Source organism: Leptonotus elevatus, chromosome 14 (assembly GCF_054856555.1).
Source record: "Leptonotus elevatus isolate MCC_2025b chromosome 14, RoL_Lele_1.0, whole genome shotgun sequence".
In the NCBI taxonomy this organism is placed as follows: Eukaryota; Metazoa; Chordata; class Actinopteri; order Syngnathiformes; family Syngnathidae; genus Leptonotus; species Leptonotus elevatus.
Window position 1 is genome coordinate 1,736,116 of NC_141252.1, and position 19,715 is coordinate 1,755,830.

General features: G+C 41.1%; 3 protein-coding genes across 3 annotated transcripts; all 3 read left to right on the top strand.

The window, feature by feature from the left end:
• Positions 1–37: 37 nt before the first annotated feature.
• Positions 38–5,995, top strand: lgals3a (lectin, galactoside binding soluble 3a). Its single transcript, XM_086095556.1, has 6 exons — positions 38–197; positions 612–629; positions 714–1,427; positions 3,077–3,165; positions 4,258–4,414; positions 4,493–5,995. The coding sequence occupies exons 2-6, from the start codon at positions 615–617 to the stop codon at positions 4,646–4,648; spliced, it is 1,131 nt and encodes a 376-aa protein (XP_085951682.1). The 5' UTR covers positions 38–197; positions 612–614; the 3' UTR covers positions 4,649–5,995.
• A 736-nt stretch (positions 5,996–6,731) lies between these two features.
• On the top strand, positions 6,732–9,422 carry synj2bp (synaptojanin 2 binding protein). The gene is made up of 4 exons (XM_086093994.1): positions 6,732–6,903; positions 7,911–8,047; positions 8,144–8,239; positions 9,232–9,422. Exons 1-4 carry the CDS (start codon positions 6,846–6,848, stop codon positions 9,376–9,378), a joined length of 438 nt encoding a protein of 145 aa, XP_085950120.1. The 5' UTR covers positions 6,732–6,845; the 3' UTR covers positions 9,379–9,422.
• A 2,233-nt stretch (positions 9,423–11,655) lies between these two features.
• On the top strand, positions 11,656–19,099 carry LOC147162504 (deubiquitinase DESI2). The gene is made up of 5 exons (XM_086095536.1): positions 11,656–12,217; positions 14,541–14,613; positions 15,435–15,528; positions 15,602–15,743; positions 16,801–19,099. The coding sequence occupies exons 1-5, from the start codon at positions 12,179–12,181 to the stop codon at positions 17,059–17,061; spliced, it is 609 nt and encodes a 202-aa protein (XP_085951662.1). The 5' UTR covers positions 11,656–12,178; the 3' UTR covers positions 17,062–19,099.
• The last annotated feature ends 616 nt before the right edge of the window (positions 19,100–19,715 follow it).

Here is a 19,715-nt window from a genome sequence, read left to right on the forward strand (position 1 = left end):
AAAAAGAAAAGTTGTCTTCACTGTGACGTCATGGAATGGGCGTGCTGGCACTTCCTGTTTGAAGAGTTGTGTTTGCAGGCAGCTGCCGTAGCTTGTAGTTAGCCTGACGAGGAGGCTAAATTGGCTGGCTAACTGGCCTACACTCCTGGACAACAAGCGACCCACTTTCACTTCGGAAGACTCCAACATCCGGCGAGGTTTTTATTGACAATATCATATTCCTCTCCTGTTGTCTTGTTTTACTGCCAGCGGAGTTGACAAACTAGCGAGTTAGCCTTCGCTCACTCAATAGTTTCGCAGCTACAGTTAGCCCACTCGCCCTGTCAACAGTGTAGCAACTTAGCTCGTTCGGCCAAATAAGTAAATAGCATTTAGCATGTACGCGGTGACAGCGCTTGATTTGCTTAGCCTAATGTCGTTTCAGTCCACTCGGGCGTCCACCTCAGTGGACTTTGTTACTCATTTGTGCGGAATGGAAATATTTAGTGTGCCATTACTCAGATGTCCCTGTGTGCGTGCGTGCGTGCGTGCGTGTGAGACACTCCTTCCTGCTTGACAGCTTGTTACCCGCCCCAAAAAATACTCACATTTGATCTTGTCTTCTGTTTTAGGTCATGTCGGATTTCTCGGTGAGTTTTGCTGAATATCACGGTTGTTTTACAGTTATGGTTGCATGATGACTCTTGATGACTCTTGTCATTGTCCCACTGTAGTTAACAGACGCGTTGGGAGACAGTACCCCAAGCCAGGCCAAACAGCAACGCAACACCAACCCGTCAGCACCATCAAACAACCCTCCACTCCCTTCCAATCCTGGATGGCCCTTGTCAGCCCCCGGAGCTCCCACTCAGCCCTCAGCCCCCTCCGGCTTCCCTGGCGGCACCGGCCCCGGGGCGCCGGGCCAGTTCCCCTTCCCCTCCGGCCCCGGAGCGCCGGGCCACTACCCGGGGCCCCCTACGGCGCCGGGTGGATTCCCGTCTGCTCCCGGGATGCCTGGACAATATCCTCCGGCGCCAGGGGCTCCGGGTCAGTACCCCGCCAGCCCCGGGGCGCCCGGCCAGTTCCCAGGGCACTACCCGCCTGAAGGCGCACCTGGTCAGTTACCCGGTGGGCCTGTTCCGTACCCGGCTGGACCTTTCTCCTCCGGTCCTGGCGCTCCTCCCGGGTCTTATCCCAACATGCCTCTCCCGGGTAACTACCCAGCAGGGGGTAACGGCATGTACGGCCCGGGGGGTCCGGGCGCTTTCCCCCCTTCTGCCGGCCCAGGTGCCTTCCCGGCGTTTCCCCCTGGTGGAGGCTTTCCCCCTATTCCAGCTGGCTCTTGGGGACCCGGTGGCGGAGGTTTCCCACCGGCACCCGGCCTCTTCGGTCCCGGTCCTGGACCGATGGGTCCCTACGACAACCCCGCTGGTCCCGGAGGCATGCTGGTGAGTACAACAAACTGCGTTCAGTCCGTTTGCTTGCTGGCTTGCGGTGGTGTGCAGTCGAGCTTCTGTGGTGACGAACTTTCACCTTTGGTTTTGTCTGGCTTGATATTTTTCCACCAAGTGGTCTGGTTTAATCCGGTGTGGAATGGGAAGTCTTCAAATACTGTTGGGCATTTGACTACGTTACCTTGAGGGACTGTTAAGAAATTGACAATTAATCAGTCCATCTTTTATACGTTAAGGAGATAATGTTTTCCTTCCCCCCCCCCCCATTATTTGAAAAAAGACTTAATTCAAAAGGTCGCTGATATTCTTTTGTCAAAATACACAATCACATCCATACATATCCAGTCAACCAGTTTTGGATCGGGCGGTTCCGTTGCACACCAATGCTGAGCATGGCTTTCGTTACCATGACAACCGCGGGCACGCCTAAGCTTGTGACTACTCATGTTGACAATTTAGCAACTCTGTCACTATATTTAGCAACTTTTTCAATCTCTGTAGCCACAAAGAAATTCCTCGCATCAGGAGATTTTAAGACTCCATCCGGACTGCAAAAATACAAATAAAAAATCACGTCAAGTCCAGATTTTCTTTCAGATATGTTCTATGTGCCCACACTGGTCAAAACGTGGCATTCTGATTAATATTTTGTTTGTGGAATATGAATTAAGCAGCAAAATCCACCCATTTCTCCTCCATGTCAGGGGGCAGCCATTTTGTCATTTTGCTGTCAATATAAAATCCCTTAAAAAAAACAAAAACACTTTTTTTTTTTTTTTACAGACAATGTGAAAATAAGTGCTTCTCTTAGATAAGTGAGCATAAAAATGCATGTATAAAAGTTTTTAAATGTTCAGCAATTTAACATTATAAGATGAGCCGTCCTGCTTTGGGTGGTTCGGTCTCAAAGGCAAATACAAATCAAAGCTGGCTCTACTGTTTTTACCCCCCCCCCCCCCCCCAACCCCCTTGAACGCACATATACCGTACCGTACCATTTGGTGGAAACAACTACAACCTTTCCCACTTAGTTTCTGGTCTGAATGGGATGCTGGAGTTTTCTGAAGATGGCTTGCCTTGGGCAAAAAACACGGGTGGCGAGAAGCATCATCACCAAAGTCAAATAAGTTAAATTTTTTGAAAATTGTCTTCTTGTCTTTCAGCCCAGATCATATCCGCCATATAGATAAATGAAAGGGACAAAAGGACGTCACTTCCAGAGTCAACGTGTGGTTTGACTGGAACACGGCGGAGTGGTAGTTTAAAGACTTTGGGCACCAGTGTTATGCATTACTGTATATGCAATGATGATCACATTTTATATCACTGCTTTGCTGCATTAAGAAAATTCACAGTTTGTATCAGTGGCCACAATTTTGTAAGTCGCTCCAAATAAAAGGTCTGTTTAACGTTTCTTTGTTTAATGTGTGTTTGCTGTGTCATTGTGTTGAGTTTGGGGGAGGGGGGAGGGGGGGGGGGTTTGATGATCCGACCGTCTTGCTGCATTTTTTTGTTTTATTTGCCACTTTTGAGATGTAATGACTTCTTTGTCTTCGTGCGCACAGATCCGAGAGGAAGATTTGTTGTGAGAAGCGGAGTTAGTCGCGTCGATGAATATGATTTCTGAAATTATGTTTTTGCAGATGGTGCCATACGATCTCCCGCTCCATGCCGGACTCATTCCGCGTCTCGTCATCACCATCGTCGGGGAGCCGGTTCCTGGGGCAAGCAGGTTTGTTCTCATTCTGCTCAAAAGTAAGAGTCTGGAGGTTTGCGTCTAGAAAATTTCGATGCATACCGCCTGCCCCAACCCACAAAAAAATACGTCATTTTAAATAAAGACCAGTATATTCTAATATACACTCTAAAAACTGTTAAGTCAAAAGTAGCCTAATTATGGGTTTAAAAAATGGACCGATCCACGTTATCGGTCAATGTGACCCAATTTTCTGGGTTGTTTTATACAAAATGACCCAATTTTTGGACTCAAAGTTGGGTCAAATTGACCTAAGTAGAGGATTGGTCCATTTTTGACCCATAGTTGAGTTATTTTTTGAGTAGCATTTTTTTTCTTCAACTTGCATGAAATTAATGGCGGGTTTTCTATTTTTCTAATTTCAAGTTCCTGATCGTAAAAATATCATGAGTTCAATTACAAAAACAATGTATTATATATTATTCTATCAGGATTTTCCCCCAAACAAATTGTATTGTTTTATCAAATATTCTCTTAGTTTTTTTAACAATGTTTTAATGTATTAAAAACGTTTTAAAATTAAATGTCTTTGGATGTATTAAATCTTTTTAGACTTTATCAGTATAACTGTTTTAAATAATTATCAGTATAATTACTCTAACCACTGTATATTTTAAAACAGTTTTTGATGACTTATTACAAGTCAAATAATGTGAATTTTTTAATGTAATTAATCTAAAAATGTAAATGTATTTTAAAGATGTCTTATGGATTCTATGTTGCCTTCTACAAATGTTTTTTTTAATACAAATGGAATTTTTTTTTTTTTAATTTGTTGTCTTCAGTTAAGTAACATACAACTAAATTCATGAATATTTAATTTATATTTTCATTTTATATTTATTATATTAGTGTTTTTTTAACTGAATCGTTTTTAAAATTGTACGGTTTCCTTGATATAATTAATTATTATTATTATTATTATATTTGAATGTATAATTTTAATTCAGTTTGTTTTTCATGTCATGTTGACGTCATCAAATTAAACTAATCAGTTTTTTTTTTTTTTAAACCCAACAAAATGAGAAATGACTTCTGACACGTAATTGTACGTAATTCGGGATGCAGGTTCCACATGGACTTCATGAAAGGTTCAGACGTGGTCTTTCACTTCAACCCTCGCTTCCACGAGCAGACCATCGTCAGAAACTCCAGCATTGGAGGCTGTTGGGGGCCGGAGGAAAGGGATGGAGTTTTCCCCTTTATTCAAGGCCAACGCTTTGAGGTAAGCTCACGCACGCACGCACGAACGAACGAAAACACGCAAACGTGACTTCTCGCTGACGTCTGTTCCTCGCCGCAGCTGAAGATCCTGGTGGAGGAGGACGTGTTCAAGGTGGCCGTCGACGGCAACCACGTGCTGGAGTACGAGCACCGCGTGGGCGGCCTGGAGGACGTCACCCTGCTGCGGGTGACGGGCGACGTGGCGCTCTACAGCGTGGCGCCCAATATGATCTGAACGCTGGAAGGACTAACTGAAGTTGAAAGGAAAATAATGCCTTGGGAATTTGACACGCGCATCAGACTACACGCTCGTTTAGCAGGTCATCTTATAATTTATCCCGGTAGATGGCATGAAAATGACGCTTTGCTATATACGGACGTTAGAACTGCACTTAGTACGCAGTATCGAAGGAAGAAAACAGAAATGGACCTTTTTACCATGATGTCACGCAAATTGCCAAACCTCCCAATTGCACTAGTACACATTTGGCCAAGGCAAACCATAGTTTGCATGTGTGAAGGGTCGGGTGTAAAGATGATGATACGAGAGTTCATTTGCCGAGAAGGGAGCAAATTACATTTGATTCGACATTTCAAAAAATAGGCGTGGTGGAAATTCAGACCTACGTTCGTCATCATGAACATTTGAGATGCTGGTTATTGAATTGACTTCTCTATTGCTCACATTAATGGCTAAAAGAATTCAAGCGTGTTGTAAAGCTAACGTTAGCTAGCGCTGCTAAATTGCTCTCTGTGCAGCTATTGGCAACATCCTTTCCATTTATCCTCTTTTTCCCACAGGTTCAACTGGATACTTTTTATTTGGGTTTTTACATCTATCCAAAAAAAACAAAAAAACTCTTTGGGGTGTCAGCAGTCACTCCAGAAAGCTGCTACCCTGAAATACTCTGGCGCCTATGTGTACAAACATGGTGAAACGGTCCATTTAATGCGGTCTTGTTTCCGAAACATTTCACGTTTCTATCGAGTTCCAATGCAAAAAAAAAACAAAACAAAAAAAACTTAAATTAGTAAATAGCTGGCTTTTGATTAATGCCGTTAAATAAATACCTTTTTGACAATATCAATTCGTTTAGGTGCTCTTGGTTTAAATATAAAGGCTTTTTTGCTATGGAAATGGATTATATTTCCACTGCATTTTTAAACCAAGAGTGCCATCTAGAGGAGTTAAAAAATATCACAAGTGCTTCATGAAGCTTCATTTGTCCATCACGAGTATCTTACCTTTTGTAATGTATAAAACAGGAAGCTGACGTTGAAACGTACTATTTAAAGCCATTATTGCATTATTAACCTTGACTCCTTCCAAGTTGCAAAATGACATGCTGTGTTCTCCGGTGTCCCGATACGGTGGGAGGGGCGTGTTTCGAATGAAGTGTGTTATTGCCAAAGATAACAAGTGTTAGGCTACACGTGCTTTGTTTTGGGTTTTTTTAACGGAAGAAAATGGCAAACATTGATCGGCTGATTTATTTTATCCGAAGCCCCCCCCCCCCCCCCCCAAAAAAAATGTACTTGTGTTATTGGACATATGACTGAAATAATAAAGATGTGTCCGTGATGCTTGGCTTTTTGAGTACTGTGGTGGAATAATGCCATGAAATGATACATGCAACTCTAAAATAATCTATTATGCATTTATTTTTGTCATTTGATAAGATTATTTTTGTATTAAACTTTCAACTTTATTTATAGAGCATTTTAATAAAAAAAAAAAAGTGATTAGACTTAGACCAATGTAGAATGCATTTATAGTTTAGTAAGCTATAAATAATACATGGAATTGTTCATTCCTATGCCGCAAGGACATTTAAATTGAACACAAAGTGCTTAGCAATACCAGTCATTTCTAAGTAAAATAGCATCGTTGTAACAAAAATGCGTAAAATATTTTCAGTAAAAAACATTCACTTTTTACATGTTACATAGTTTTAAATGTTACACAGATAGTATATACACCAAATATATTAAAAGTAACATTTCTACAATAATAGTTTTTACGTAGTTATTGACATAAAATATAAATCAAACTTAACACATACTGTATGTCGCTGCTACCTGAGTTGTAAATGTGAAAAATGTAAAAATAATCTTATTTTTAGCAAAACAATTATACGAGTAAATATTAAATTTCAAATAAACCGAAATACTGTGACTTCTTTCACATTGATACATGACAAAAGTTTTTTTCGAGTGAAATAAATTTGAAGAGGGAGAAATTCTAACGCCTTTTTACACGTGTCTTTCGTTTCTTGGCCCGCCTGGGGGCAGCACCCGCGCTCAAAGCTTCATGTTACGCCGCCTGAGTGCGCGAGCAAATCGCGGACTCTTCACCAATGAGTTCACCTTCACGCAAATAAGTTTACCTCCTGCGCAACCTCGCCTTTTAAACAATCACCACCACAACAAACATGAACGGCTCGCTGCTCTCGAACACGGAGGACATAAAACTCAAGCGAGGGCCGGCAGGTAAAGATCATTTGATGGCATCGATGGTTAGCCTTAGCCGCTACCAAGTTACGTGGCCAGCGGCGAAGCTATCGATCTAATTGCTAACTAACTCACCCAACTAGCGAAAGACGAATACATTAAGAGATGGCAGCTTTGTTAAAACATCCTCGCTGATGAATGAAGTCAAAACCGATCGATAGTTGTGGATTTGAATGCGTTTTATGCTATTTAACGTCTTTTTTACAATGTGTTTGCTCGGCCTGTCAGACTGAAAGTGAATCTGCGTGCATAGTACACAAGTCTGCAGTCTGCACCCATTTGTACGTCATAAAAGCAGGGACTTCACCACGTTTGAGACTTTTGACGAGGGCTCAGCGAATTTGAAAAGGCGTCTCATTGCGATTTGATATGCGATTATTTTTAAGCAAACACAAGCAATGCAAGATACATGCACTGCTGTAAACAATATCAGATTAGTAGTCATTAATGTTTTGGTCCCATGGGTTTGGCATATGCTAAAAAGAATGGAAAATGAACTATAAATTATATGAAAGCTTCTTTAGCTACTTGAGTTAAAGTTAACATACTCAACTCATTGATTTTCAGTCTTTTAAGCGTTTACTTCGACGTCACAAAATTCTACCAAACAAGTGTGGCGTAAACATAAATCGCATTACAATAATTAATAATACAAACAAATCTGTGGCTTCATCACTGACTAAATTGTAAAAAACGTGCAGACTGCACTTTTTCCACATATGCATAATAAAGTACAGTATACATATGTATAATACATAAAGCCTACTGACTGACCAAAATTAAGCAGCCTTTGCTTTCGGCTGCATTATTTTTAGGCATATGCTTCCAAACCGCAAATATTTTGTACAGGTTGCCTTTGCTCATGTGTACAACTCTCAAGAGTCTAAAAAAAAGCTGGAAGGGTCCGCCATTTTTGGGGGCCGTATTTGACAATGAAGACATTCCTGCCATTCCCTTCTTCTGCTTAACATGATGTGTCTTTGCAGGCCTGGGCTTCAACATCGTGGGCGGCGTGGACCAGCAGTACGTCGTCAACGACTGCGGCATCTATGTGTCCAAAATCAAGGAAAGCGGCGCAGCGGCGCTGGACGGGAGGCTTCGGGAGGGCGACCGGATCGTGGCGGTACGAAAAGCAAACTAATTGTAAAAAAAAAATAAAAAAATATGATTTGTTAAACCTTACCCCCCCCCCCCCCCCCCCGCCCCCGCCCCAACGTAGATCAATGGCGTCAAGCTAGAGGATCAGACGCACAAAGCTGCAGTGGATTTGTTCCGGACAGCGGGTGAGGACGTGGAGCTGTGCGTTCTAAAAAAGGTACAATAGAAATAAATCTTTACAAAAAAAAAATGTTTTCATCCACTTTTATCCTGCGTTATGGAAAACAGGACCTCCAAGGTCAGACTACAATCTCTTCCGTGATCTTTCAATTTGGTTGACTGTCACCGTCTTAAACCTTTTTTTTTTTTTTTTTAGAACTGTGCAGGCAACGATTTAACATGAACTCATTTGCTCCCAAAAACATAAAAATACTCATTTTAAATATTACCAGACGGATTTATACGTTGTTATGTTTTTTATGCTAAAGCATACAGAAGGCTTTGATGTAGCCTCAGAACTGAAGAGAATGCTTGAAGCAATGGTAGTTAATTACAAAAACGGCCAGCAGGTGGCAGCAGAGTATAAGAGATCAACCAGGGCATGTAAAAAAAAAAGCCCCCCCCCCCACTGTTTTAAACAAATTAGTGAATAATGATGAAACTTGGCTATATTCTAATGCTAATTGCTGCAAAACGTAAACGGATAAAAATATACTTTTTTTTCCTCATGAAGAAGAGACTTTAATCTTTCTTTTGGTAGGTTCCATGATTTTATAGCAATAGAACACAATATTCTGTGGGCCTTGCAAAATCAGCCAAAATCCAGTAAAACAGCCGGGAGCGAAGGGGGTTGCTTCAGTGAAAATGGCTGCGAGTGAATGAGTTAATAGTCATAGAAACTTAAAATGAAAAAGTCTCAAGGACCCATGTGTGTCATCGAAGAGGAAGTTGCCAATGTTGATTCGAAGCAGCCATTTTGGGCGAATTCCAGGGCTTGTATTTTGTATGCTGATAAACTTTGAATAGAGTCAGGCGGCAATCATCCCAATTATTTGGGTTGATATTGAAATCGCCCCATTATTAAAAATGACTGAAACCGTTGGAATCCCAACTTTTGACACGCTTCACGACCTTGGAGGTACCTCCTGTATGACAAACACGAGAGTTGCAACGCAATTATTTCACGTTTGTTTTTTCCCCCTCTTGCAGTCGTCCCATCATATAAACGGACCGTCGGATTCCCAAGACGATCACGCGCCCCCAGCGCCCTATCTGGGAATACTCGCTGTGCTAACGGGAGCCGCCGCTGCCATCTTTGCATTCATTTACATCCGTAACAACAGAAGGCCGTTTTAACAAATGCGTATTAATTATTATTATTATTATTATTTTTTTTTTTTTAGGATCAAACATGTTGCTTAAGGCCAAAGAAGGGAGAGGGAAAAAAAACTTTTTTTTTTTTTTGATCAGCAAATGACACTAATGCATTTCTCTTCACAGAGATGAATTGCACAGCTTTGGGGGACATCTCGTCACAAAATGGCTGCCATTAAGGGGGAAAAAAACTATTAAGAGCTTCTTCGAGCTCCCCCGTATTGTTATCCATTTTCTGGCAAGGCAGGCATAATAAGCCATCAATCAATGTTTAAGAATTGATGAATTAAGCCTATCTTGATGTGTTAAAATGGAGGGCATCGCTTGGCTGTGATCTTTGATTCAACCGTCCACTCATTTGCACGTTAGAACAAAACACAGTAAGTTATGAGGAGTTAAGTTTGCTATGTCACAACTCTATTCTGCTCAAAAGGAGTGAAGTGATAAAAATATAAGGAATAAACATTAATTAATGTAAAGATTAAATTAAAAAATGAAAAAATATATATGAATCCTCCCATTCGATAGATGAAATAAATGCCATCAAATTGAAAAATGAAGCGCATGCAAAAAGCTTTGTAATTGCCAATAGATGACACAAGAGGGCAGCAAAGCACCGTTGAGACAATTCACTTCTCAGAATGAACAGCTTTCCCACACTCCAACGACTTACTTCCTTTCCCACCAGATGGCGCCAAAGTAAAAATGTTGCCATTAGATGTGGCTTTTCACTACCAACAAAAACAGTGAATAGGTGTGATTTTTTTCAGCAAATAACAGAAATCAGGTTCCCAATAATATACTCCGTCCAAAACGTTTAATAAGAGAAGATTGATTGGAGTTCGCAATCTGCAGGTGTGCTGTTGGCAGAACGTGCTCAATTTTATTTTTTATTTTTTGCACTAATCTTCACAATTTTTAGGTCTACGTTTAAAAAAAAGCAGTAATGCGTCGAGCTATATCAAACTTATCAAGAACATTTTTTCCAATTAATATATCAAAAAAATGTACATTTATCACACATAATAAGTTTTGAATGTTTCTCGGGCGTCAATGCCATTTTATACAGATATAGAGTTGCATAATTTTGTAATCTCATACAGGATCAACTTTTGTTTTTCTTCTGTTGTCTCTATTACCAGTCGGTATACCAGAAAGTACACAGTGTTGAATCCAGCCTTGTCTTTTAAATTTCCCAAGTCAGCGTACTGTGAAATTATTCGTTGAAGATGCCGCTATGTATGTTTTTGTATGTCCATCGCCATTTTTGAACACATTATTCTACATTCCTCATTACTGTGCACAGAGGCGCGCTTAGTTCCCGAAGATAAGAGGGTCTTTTCGGGGGGGGGGGGGGGGGGGGATTAAAATGTTTATTTTTGCACTAGCCACAATCATGGAGCATCTCCAGTCGGGAAGAGTGAGTTGTGCGTACGTGCGTGTCAGAAAACGTTCCTATTTGTTGACTTGTAAATACTTTTCATGTCCCTCTGCTGCTGATTGTGAATACTGGGCTGTGTGTATGCCAGAAAGTAAATAAGAACAAATTAAAGTGTTTTACATCAGAACAACTGTTGAATACATGTTGAATTATTATTTTTTTTCTTTCTTTTTAATTTTTTTACATAGTTAGTTGACTGATGTTTGCCAGGCTGTCCGCACACTATAAAGCGGTCTTTCAACCAAAGGTCAGGGAACCCTTAAGACACCACGTCGGTAAAGTTCTAAGAAATTAAGCAAAGTAAAAAAAAAGAAGAAAAAAAAAGGGCCAATAGTTAAAGTCTGCATGTAAATGATAGCTGGTGAACGTATTGACAATTCCAAGCTTAAGTCACAAGTCAAAATGGCGGTCGCCGGTCAACTCGGTGAAAGGAAGCTCTGCTCATTGGAAAGCATTGGACTTTGTTGTCATTTGATTTGTGAGGATTATTTTCATTTCAAAATGTGACGGATGAAATGTCGTTTACTACTATAACAATCTGCCTGGTTTGTATGCTAGTCACATGCAGAAACAATACAATACGCCGTTTGTTTGCACCGAAAGGAAGTATTTGCATTGCGCAAATAATCAGAAATGCCCTGTTTTTTAATCATTTTTATCCACAAATGTGCAAATCCTCGAGTGCCGACCCGCGTGTACGCGGGGGTCTACTGTCCCGACATTTGATGCTACGAAAGTGATCGACAAGGCAACGAATGCGACGTCATGGAGTCGCCGCCGTCCGCGCGTCACGATGACGTCATCGCCCAGCCACAAGCGGCAGGAGGTGGAGTCACAGCCGCAGTGAGCGACAACCGCACCGAGTGGACGAACATTGACCACGTCGGGGCAATTTAAACCCTTGTTTCGGAGTTTTTTTATCGTCATGTCGCATCGTCGGAGCCTCTCCCGCCGACGCGGAAGACGCTTGTCGCGGGCCAGCCGCAGCGGGAGCGCCGCCGCCGGACGGAGATGCTACTGGTAGAAAGCTGCGAGCAGCCACCGTGGACCGGGACGCCCCTTCATCATCATCATCACCATCATCATCCCCCACCGTCATCATCAAAATGGACGCCGATGACAACACGAGGAGGACGCTCAGGCCTTCATCATGAGCGATTTGGAGGCTTTTATCGCGCCCGGCTTTGATCTTTTATACATTTCTGCCCTCGCAAAGTGACATTTACTGCCTTTGCGTGTGCGTGTGGATGCAGCGTGGCCCAGTGCGTGTGGAAGCGGAGGAGGTGGAGGAGGTGGAGGGTGTGGGCGTGCTGAGATCCACCACACGCTCAGCTTGGAGCCATGGCCAATGAACCCGTCATCCTCAACGTGTATGACATGGTAAAATCATTTTCGTTTCTTTTTATACTTTTTTTTTTTTTTAATACTTATCTCGCAGGGATTTTAATATTTTGGTAATCTGACACCTGCCGCCCCGCCCCCCCCCACCTCTTCCCCCAGTAAAATACAATTAATTTCCATAAAATTGAGAATTGGGAATATTCTTTTCTTAAGGACAAAAATGCCTAATATTACAGCAATTTACCAATTAGCAGTACAAGAAGTCCGTTCTTAGTTTGCATTTACATGACTACGTTATACAATACTGCCTCCCAGTGGCCAAGGCGGGCACACCGGAAGGAGCATCAAACAAACTGAATTGCAGTACAGCATTCAATTAATTTCATGACCATTAATGCTTTGCATTCTGTTTACATTCAGATATTTCTCTACGTTTTTGTAAAGTACAGTTTTACGAATTGCTATTGTTCTTTACAAAAGAAACAAAAACACTTTATTGGTGGAGGCTGGAATGGATATAGCATTTCCATTGATTTACAGCGGATGTTAAGTATTGCAATATGTTCCATGTGCTGCAAATAGTTTAAGCATGGTATTCTGATTAATTTTGTGTTAGTGGAATCAAAATTGAGCAGGTAATGCCACCTGTTTTCGAACCATCTCAGGGGTTTTCCGTTTTGTCCTGTGCTGCCAAGCTAAATTGATTAAAAAAAAAAAAAGAAGAGAAGAAGTCTTCTCTAATGTCATTTTGAGATCATGTATTGTGCAGATTTCAAAAGTTAAAATCAAATCAGGACTGTATGGTAAAAACACAATGCGAGTAATAGCATTACGACTTACGAGCATTTAAGTATAAGTATTGTCACTTTCCTAAAATAATGGCCGGACATTTTTTCACATAGCACAAAAAAACGGAACCAATACTGATTTTATTATGTTTGTAAACAATTGCATTTAAATTTTTAAGGCAACTTTTTTTTTTAATTATATTTATTATATAATGTTTATAATAATAATTATGAGTAGTAGTATTTTTTAATATTGCTCTTTATTTTTCAAAAAAATTATTTTGACTCGCAAACTATATATTGCAAAGCCGCTATTTTCGAGCCTTGCGTTCGCAAACTGAGCCCGTGAGTGCTGTGACGTCAAAATCTGTGGACTGCAGGTGGCAGTGCAGGACAAAATGGCCGCCTCCGTAGAGGGAGAAAAAAAAAAGTCTTAGAAATGTTGTTGCATCTTCTGAGGGGGTATTTATAAAGTTTGAGTTCCATTACGTGTAACATAAAATGTGGAAAAAGTGAAGTGCTGTGGATACTTTCTATCTTTTGAGCTCTGTAGGCGTTTGATGGCCAAAGTGAACACTGCAAATCCTGAGAGGAGAGGATGTTGTTGTTTTTCACTGTGAAATCAATGTTTGACGTGAGGCTGCAGGCAACACGAGCTCATAGAAAGGAGGTGGGGGGGGGGGGGGGGGGATTCCGCAATGAAGATCAAGCGCCGGTTAATTGGACAAAAGGTGATGGCGGATACTTGAGAAGTCAAGACTGCGTTGCATCATGTCGTCTATTATTGATCGGAGTCAGCTGGGTCGGGTGTGGATGCTAGTGTGGGGGATGGGTGGAGGCTAAGGGGAACGTCACCGATGTCTGATTGTCTGCCATAAGGACGCTAAACAGTCATTCGCAGAATAGTCATAGTTTACGATTTTCCTTTTAGTTTTTATTTCATTTTTACTTTTGTTTTTAAAATTCTAACGTTCTAATCGCAAAGCGAAGTTTCCAACGCTATAAAAGTATCTATGAATGCACCATTTTGCTAGCGTAGCATTAGCAACGAGCGCGTGTGTAGCGTTTGTTATTCTGTTGTCCCTAAGCACCTTTTAAGCTGTTTAATGACATCTTGGTTGGAGTTAACTAAAACTAAACACACGGTAATAAGAATTACACCCACTTTATATTTAAATACAAAACAAAGAGTAATTTAGACACCAACATTTTTAATTATTACCAATTTGTATCCAACTTAAACATTTGTAAATAAAATGTTGGAATAATTATAAACCTTTTCTTGAATAAAAAAAAAAAAATCTAATTCTCAGCTGTGAAAAATACAACTTTTATAATATATTTATTTTTGTAGAACGCTTCAGTGTCAGTGGTTTTGACCTTTTCTATAAAAAAAAATACCACGTGAAATTCAAGCAAGAGGCGCAAAATGCATGCCGCCTCGAGAACTCTCGGTCGATTGAACACATGAGGAGAGACGAATGGAGAGAGTGAGTTAATATTCTGCAAATGAATAAGTTACATTGCTACTAAATGAATGCCTGACTGGTTATATCCTTTATATTTCCATGCAGTACTGGATAAATGAGTACACTTCCAATCTCGGAATTGGAGTCTTCCACTCAGGAATCGAGATTTATGGCCGAGGTGAGACACAGCTTCAAATATACTTGACGTCACATAAAATCACAGGAGACAGCACAGGACGTCGTTACATGACATCAAATCACATGTCTGGACTACTTTTTGCTGCCTAACTCATATTTCACAAACGCAACATTAATACTAGTGAGCGCGCATACAACATATTATTGTTTAAAAAAATAATAATAATAATAAAATTTGGGGTTGATATCATCTTTAAGAATTTTTTCCCCCCTAGATTTATTAACGTGGGAGAATAGCTGTCCACTTTAGTGACCACGGTCCCCGAAAGGGTTAAATCACGCCAGGACAAGAAATTCTCTTCCAATCTAGTCCATTCCAGGCAGGACGTGGCCACGGTCAGATTACCTTCTAAACCTGGAATAATGGAATTGTGTTCATTATAACGTGACCCAATTTCTTCAGGCTGTGTTACCAGTGACGCAGAGTCTATTTTTCCCTCTGCGTGTAGCAGTGAAAATTCCATTACTGTATGTTCAAAACATGTTACCAAGGAATAGAACCACAATATGTGATAATTATTGTGCGGGTGATTGTAAATATTTTTTAATTGAACCTTCATAACGCTTCGGTACATTAAAGTAAATGTCAGGACATGACCTGGCATTAAATCACATGACAGGGCAGGACAGGACAGGACATTATATCACACGATTTGACATTAAATTACATGACATTACATTTAATCCCAAAACAGGACATTTAATCCCAGGACATAACATGTCAACATAACAGGACAGGACAGTCAATGATGAACTGCCTGCTAATGACTTTTGTCGATTTTACCAATTGTTGTGCACTAGAATTTGCATACGGAGGCCACCCGTACCCTTTCAGCGGCATCTTTGAAATCAACCCGGGCAATGCCTCCGAGCTGGGAGAGACCTTCAAATTCAAGTGAGGCTTTCGTCCTTTGTTGACTTTGACTTTGTCTTCATTTACCGACTGACTGGAAGACGATTGTCAACAGGGAGGCCATCGTCTTGGGCACCACCGACTTCGCCGAGGAGGACACGGACAAGATCATGGAGGAGCTTGGCAGGGAGTTCAAAGGCAACGCCTACCACCTCATGCACAAGAACTGCAACCACTTCTCCTCCTCGCTCTCTGAGGTCACTAGATTGTCGATTCTCTTTTTCTTTTTTTAAGCATGAATGAAGAAAGGAAAAAAATAACAGAAGATTGTCTGGCATAATTTTGCGGCCACTGTGGGCTGCTTGTCTTGAAAAGCCGAAGCTGCCAAAAATATTGACAATATACTGTATGGCAAAAAAGTTATTCATGCTTTATCGTCCCTTCCTTTTTTATTAACATGCGCACATCTAAACATATATTACATTTAAGGTACAACTCAAGAAACGGTTAAAATCGGCGCAAGTCGCGACTTAAGTTGCTCGACAACAAGTCGAGGTGACAGTAGACCAGAGAGTCGTCCATTACTGGAACCTTCCAATGCAAGCCGGGCGAGACTTTCATGTTCGCCGAGCAGCTCACTCGACCAACGAAAAGGCAGTTTGCAACGGCGGAGTTCAAGACACGCTTAGGACCGCCCCCTCATTTGAATAACATTTCGTACTGGCAGTATGGACTAAAACTGCCAAAATTCTAAATAAATGTATTTTTGAATGATACTTTTTATATTTGTTTTTTTTTTTGTTTTTTTTATGTATAATACAAATGTATATATATTTTATTGTTTTTATTTCCATTTATATATATTTTTTTATTTTCGAATTGTATTTTTTAACATCCTTTTTTATTTTTACTTTTATTTATTTATTTATTTGGTCATTTATTTATTTCGAATTTTGGCAGTTTTGGTCCTCCATATAGTTGCACTTACACTGGCTCTTATACTGCCATACTACAACATGAGTAGGCCTTTTTTTGATTTTTAATAAAACATAGTATCTCAATAATAGCCTATTCATTGAGATGATTTTTGTGGAAATAATTTTTTATGCCCTTAAAAAAAAGAAAAAAAGACTTAAGAGCACGTATTTGGGTCAGTATCTAAAACTGCATTTTTGTCATACAATCCGGTTAGGAAGTATGTAGTCCTACGTGGCCTGCCAGTAGCACAGATGAAAAATTGTGCCCCCCTCCATTTGCCCATCCCGAACCCGAACACGATCCTTCCAGTAAAAACCCGCCTTGTGCTTTTTCCAGCTGCTGTGCGGCCGCGAGATCCCGCGCTGGGTCAACCGTCTGGCCTACTTCAGCTCGTGCATCCCCTTCCTGCAGAGCTGCCTGCCCAAAGAGTGGCTGACGCCGGCCGCCCTGCAGAGCCACATCAGCCTGGGCCTCCACAAGGACGAGCGCCGGCGGCAGTCCAGCGACGACGAGCGCGACCGCCCGACGCCGTCCGGGGCCGCCGGGTCCTCCTCTTCCTCCTCCTCCTCGCACAGCTGCCGCCACACCAGGGTGTGAGGGGCTGCTGGACCAGGACAGAATGGGGGTGGGGGGCTTTTTTTCTGAGCTACTTTTTGGACAATTAAGACTGCCGAACATGGTGTGACTAATGTCAGCCCTTGGATGTCTGGTTGGGAAATTGGCTGGGAAGCACGCGCCTCCTTACCTTAAGTTCTCAAAAAAGTCTGCCTCTGAAGCCTTAGCAGCATCAAATTTGATAGCCGTGTCTATCGTAAACCGAGAAAATAAAAATAAAAGTCTCAAGAAGCCATGCCGCCATCAAAGCCACGTTTCAGCAACATGAAATTTAGTAGATCATTCACTGTCGTCCCAAAAAAAAAAAAAAAAAAAGTCGCTCTTTAAGAAGCCATGCGCGAAACGGCACAGGGAGACCGCCGTTTTGGTTTGAAGCGGACATTTTGGCTGGCGGCGGCGGCGGCTAATCGAATGGGCTCTTTGCACAAATCCACTCCTTCATTTCCTGTCTTTCATGATTGGACAAACTGATTAATCCGGGTGTGCCTGACCTCAGTAACCACGACGACAATGGCCAGACACACCTGGATTAATCAGTTTGTCCAATCATGAAAGACAGGAAATGAAGGAGTGGTATTGAGTTCAAAGAGCCCATTCTCTTGAAAAGTTTTGCCCACAAAGCCATTTAATTAACCATAGCAGCATGACATTTGTTCAAAGTCTCAAAAAAAGAACACCCGAAAAGATAATTCGGAGTACTGCCATGAAGAACCTATTTTAGGTCAATGGGTAGCTGTTTGTTTGTTTGTTTGTTTGTTTGTTTTGATTCAATTCAGCCACCAAAGTCAATTTCTGAACAGCATGAAATTCGGTCTACACGTAAGCAAACAAACCCCAGTCTCAAATGCCCATGTATGAAAAGACACGAGTCGGCCATTTTAAGGTCTTTTAAAAAATGTTTTTACCATGCACAGAGACCGTCCAAAGACGAACTTGTTCTCAAGATTTTATCCGATTGCTAAGAAATTTGAACCACATACACAACTAAAGTGCAAAAGCGTATCGTTTGTGGGCATAGCATGGCTAAGTTTAATGACGAAAACTACGATTTTTATTTCAGCATTTTAGCATTAGCTCATCTTCTACTTAACATCTGACTTCAAGTTGGAGTTGCTTTATAAATGATTGTATTGTCCAAGTTATCGCTAATCGGGCACATGCGCTTGTTCTCATTTGGATCAACTCGCATTAGCAGCTAGCTTAGCATACACTTAGCACTTAGCAATGCCATTTGTCAATTAAGTCATCTTCATTTATATAGCGCTTTCAAGTCTTTTAGAGTCTGAGCTGCTGTATAAATGATTATATGCCATAAGTTACTTTCTATCCTACAACACACATGCACTTGCTTTCACTTTCAACCATACACTTTAATCGGGCCTTTTAACATGTGTCTTTGTATGCTGTGCTAAGCTAACCTGCCGCTGTTGGTTACTCATTATTATTATCATCCGCCAATGCTGTCGGACAATATTTGTTGTGGTTGTAAACATGTTTACAGGTTGAAATTTAGCATTTCAAGGCAAAAAAAAGAAGGGAATGTGTCTTTTGGTTTGGGACAACGCGCACTGAGATTTCTTTTCCATCCCGCCTGCTGAGGTGGTGGTGCGTTTGAGGACAGCTACTCTCTCAGGAAGGAACTCACATCTTGTGAATGGTTTGGACATTTCACCAAGTGTATTTATTGTGTTGCAGCTGACACACACACACACACACACACACACACACACACACACACACACACACACACACACACACACACACACACACACACACACACACACACACACACACACACACACACACACACACACAACTGTGGTTCATACAGTACATCACGTTCTTACACTAGACAGGTATTTTTTTCTAGTCATCCGAGACCTTGTAAAATACTCTTTTCTCAACCCAAAACTTGACTTAATAGTACTAGAATAAAGAGACTAGTAATAATTGAGTATGTTTCTTCTATTATATCTTGGAATAAATAAAATAAAAATAAAAACGCCTCATTCACTACATAGCCCTGCACTATATAGTGGCCACTGTTCTGAATATATGACTGGCTAACCGATAGCCCATACACGCCCGTGCAGGCCGTTGAAGCGACAGGGCGGCCATCTTGCTCCTCCCATCTCGCGAGAAGACTACTGTATAAACTATATGGTATACGTACAGATTACACATATACAGCTCGTAGGCAGTTAGTATGGGGGCGGGGCGGGGCGGGGCGGGGCAGGGCAGGGGGTTTGTGGCGGGGTGGACACTTTTTTAACAAGTTAAAAAATAATAATTAACAAGTGGACGGTATTCATGCTGCTTTGAAGAGCCCCTTTTTCTTTTATCACTCAGCTCCTTAGACCCCAATATTAGATTTGGCAGAGGCATATTTTGATAAATTACAGTTATAATTCTTTAATTTAAAAAAAAGTTAATAAAGCTCACTACTTTCTCCTCGTCACATATCACGTGACCACCGTAACTGTTACGACGCACCGGCGCATAAATCTCCTGACTATTTATTGTGGAAAAAAAACAAAAAAAACCCTGTACTTTAGTTCCTTTGTTGTAGATATTTTCAACTTAAGTGCATTAATTATTTCCATAATGCATCGCTTTGTTTCAATTGTTTCAACAAT

Bases quoted from the DNA above. Each gene is read 5' to 3' on its own strand.
- lgals3a (XM_086095556.1), top strand. The intron at 1,428-3,076 runs GTGAGTACAACA...ATGTTTTTGCAG, and splicing joins CTGGTCCCGGAGGCATGCTG to ATGGTGCCATACGATCTCCC. The intron at 4,415-4,492 runs GTAAGCTCACGC...TCCTCGCCGCAG, and splicing joins TTCAAGGCCAACGCTTTGAG to CTGAAGATCCTGGTGGAGGA.
- synj2bp (XM_086093994.1), top strand. From the start codon at position 6,846: ATGAACGGCTCGCTGCTCTCGAACACGGAGGACATAAAACTCAAGCGA. The intron at 6,904-7,910 runs GTAAAGATCATT...GTGTCTTTGCAG, and splicing joins ACTCAAGCGAGGGCCGGCAG to GCCTGGGCTTCAACATCGTG. The intron at 8,240-9,231 runs GTACAATAGAAA...CCCCTCTTGCAG, and splicing joins AGCTGTGCGTTCTAAAAAAG to TCGTCCCATCATATAAACGG.
- LOC147162504 (XM_086095536.1), top strand. From the start codon at position 12,179: ATGGCCAATGAACCCGTCATCCTCAACGTGTATGACATG. The intron at 12,218-14,540 runs GTAAAATCATTT...ATTTCCATGCAG, and splicing joins TCCTCAACGTGTATGACATG to TACTGGATAAATGAGTACAC. The intron at 15,744-16,800 runs GTCACTAGATTG...TGCTTTTTCCAG, and splicing joins TCTCCTCCTCGCTCTCTGAG to CTGCTGTGCGGCCGCGAGAT.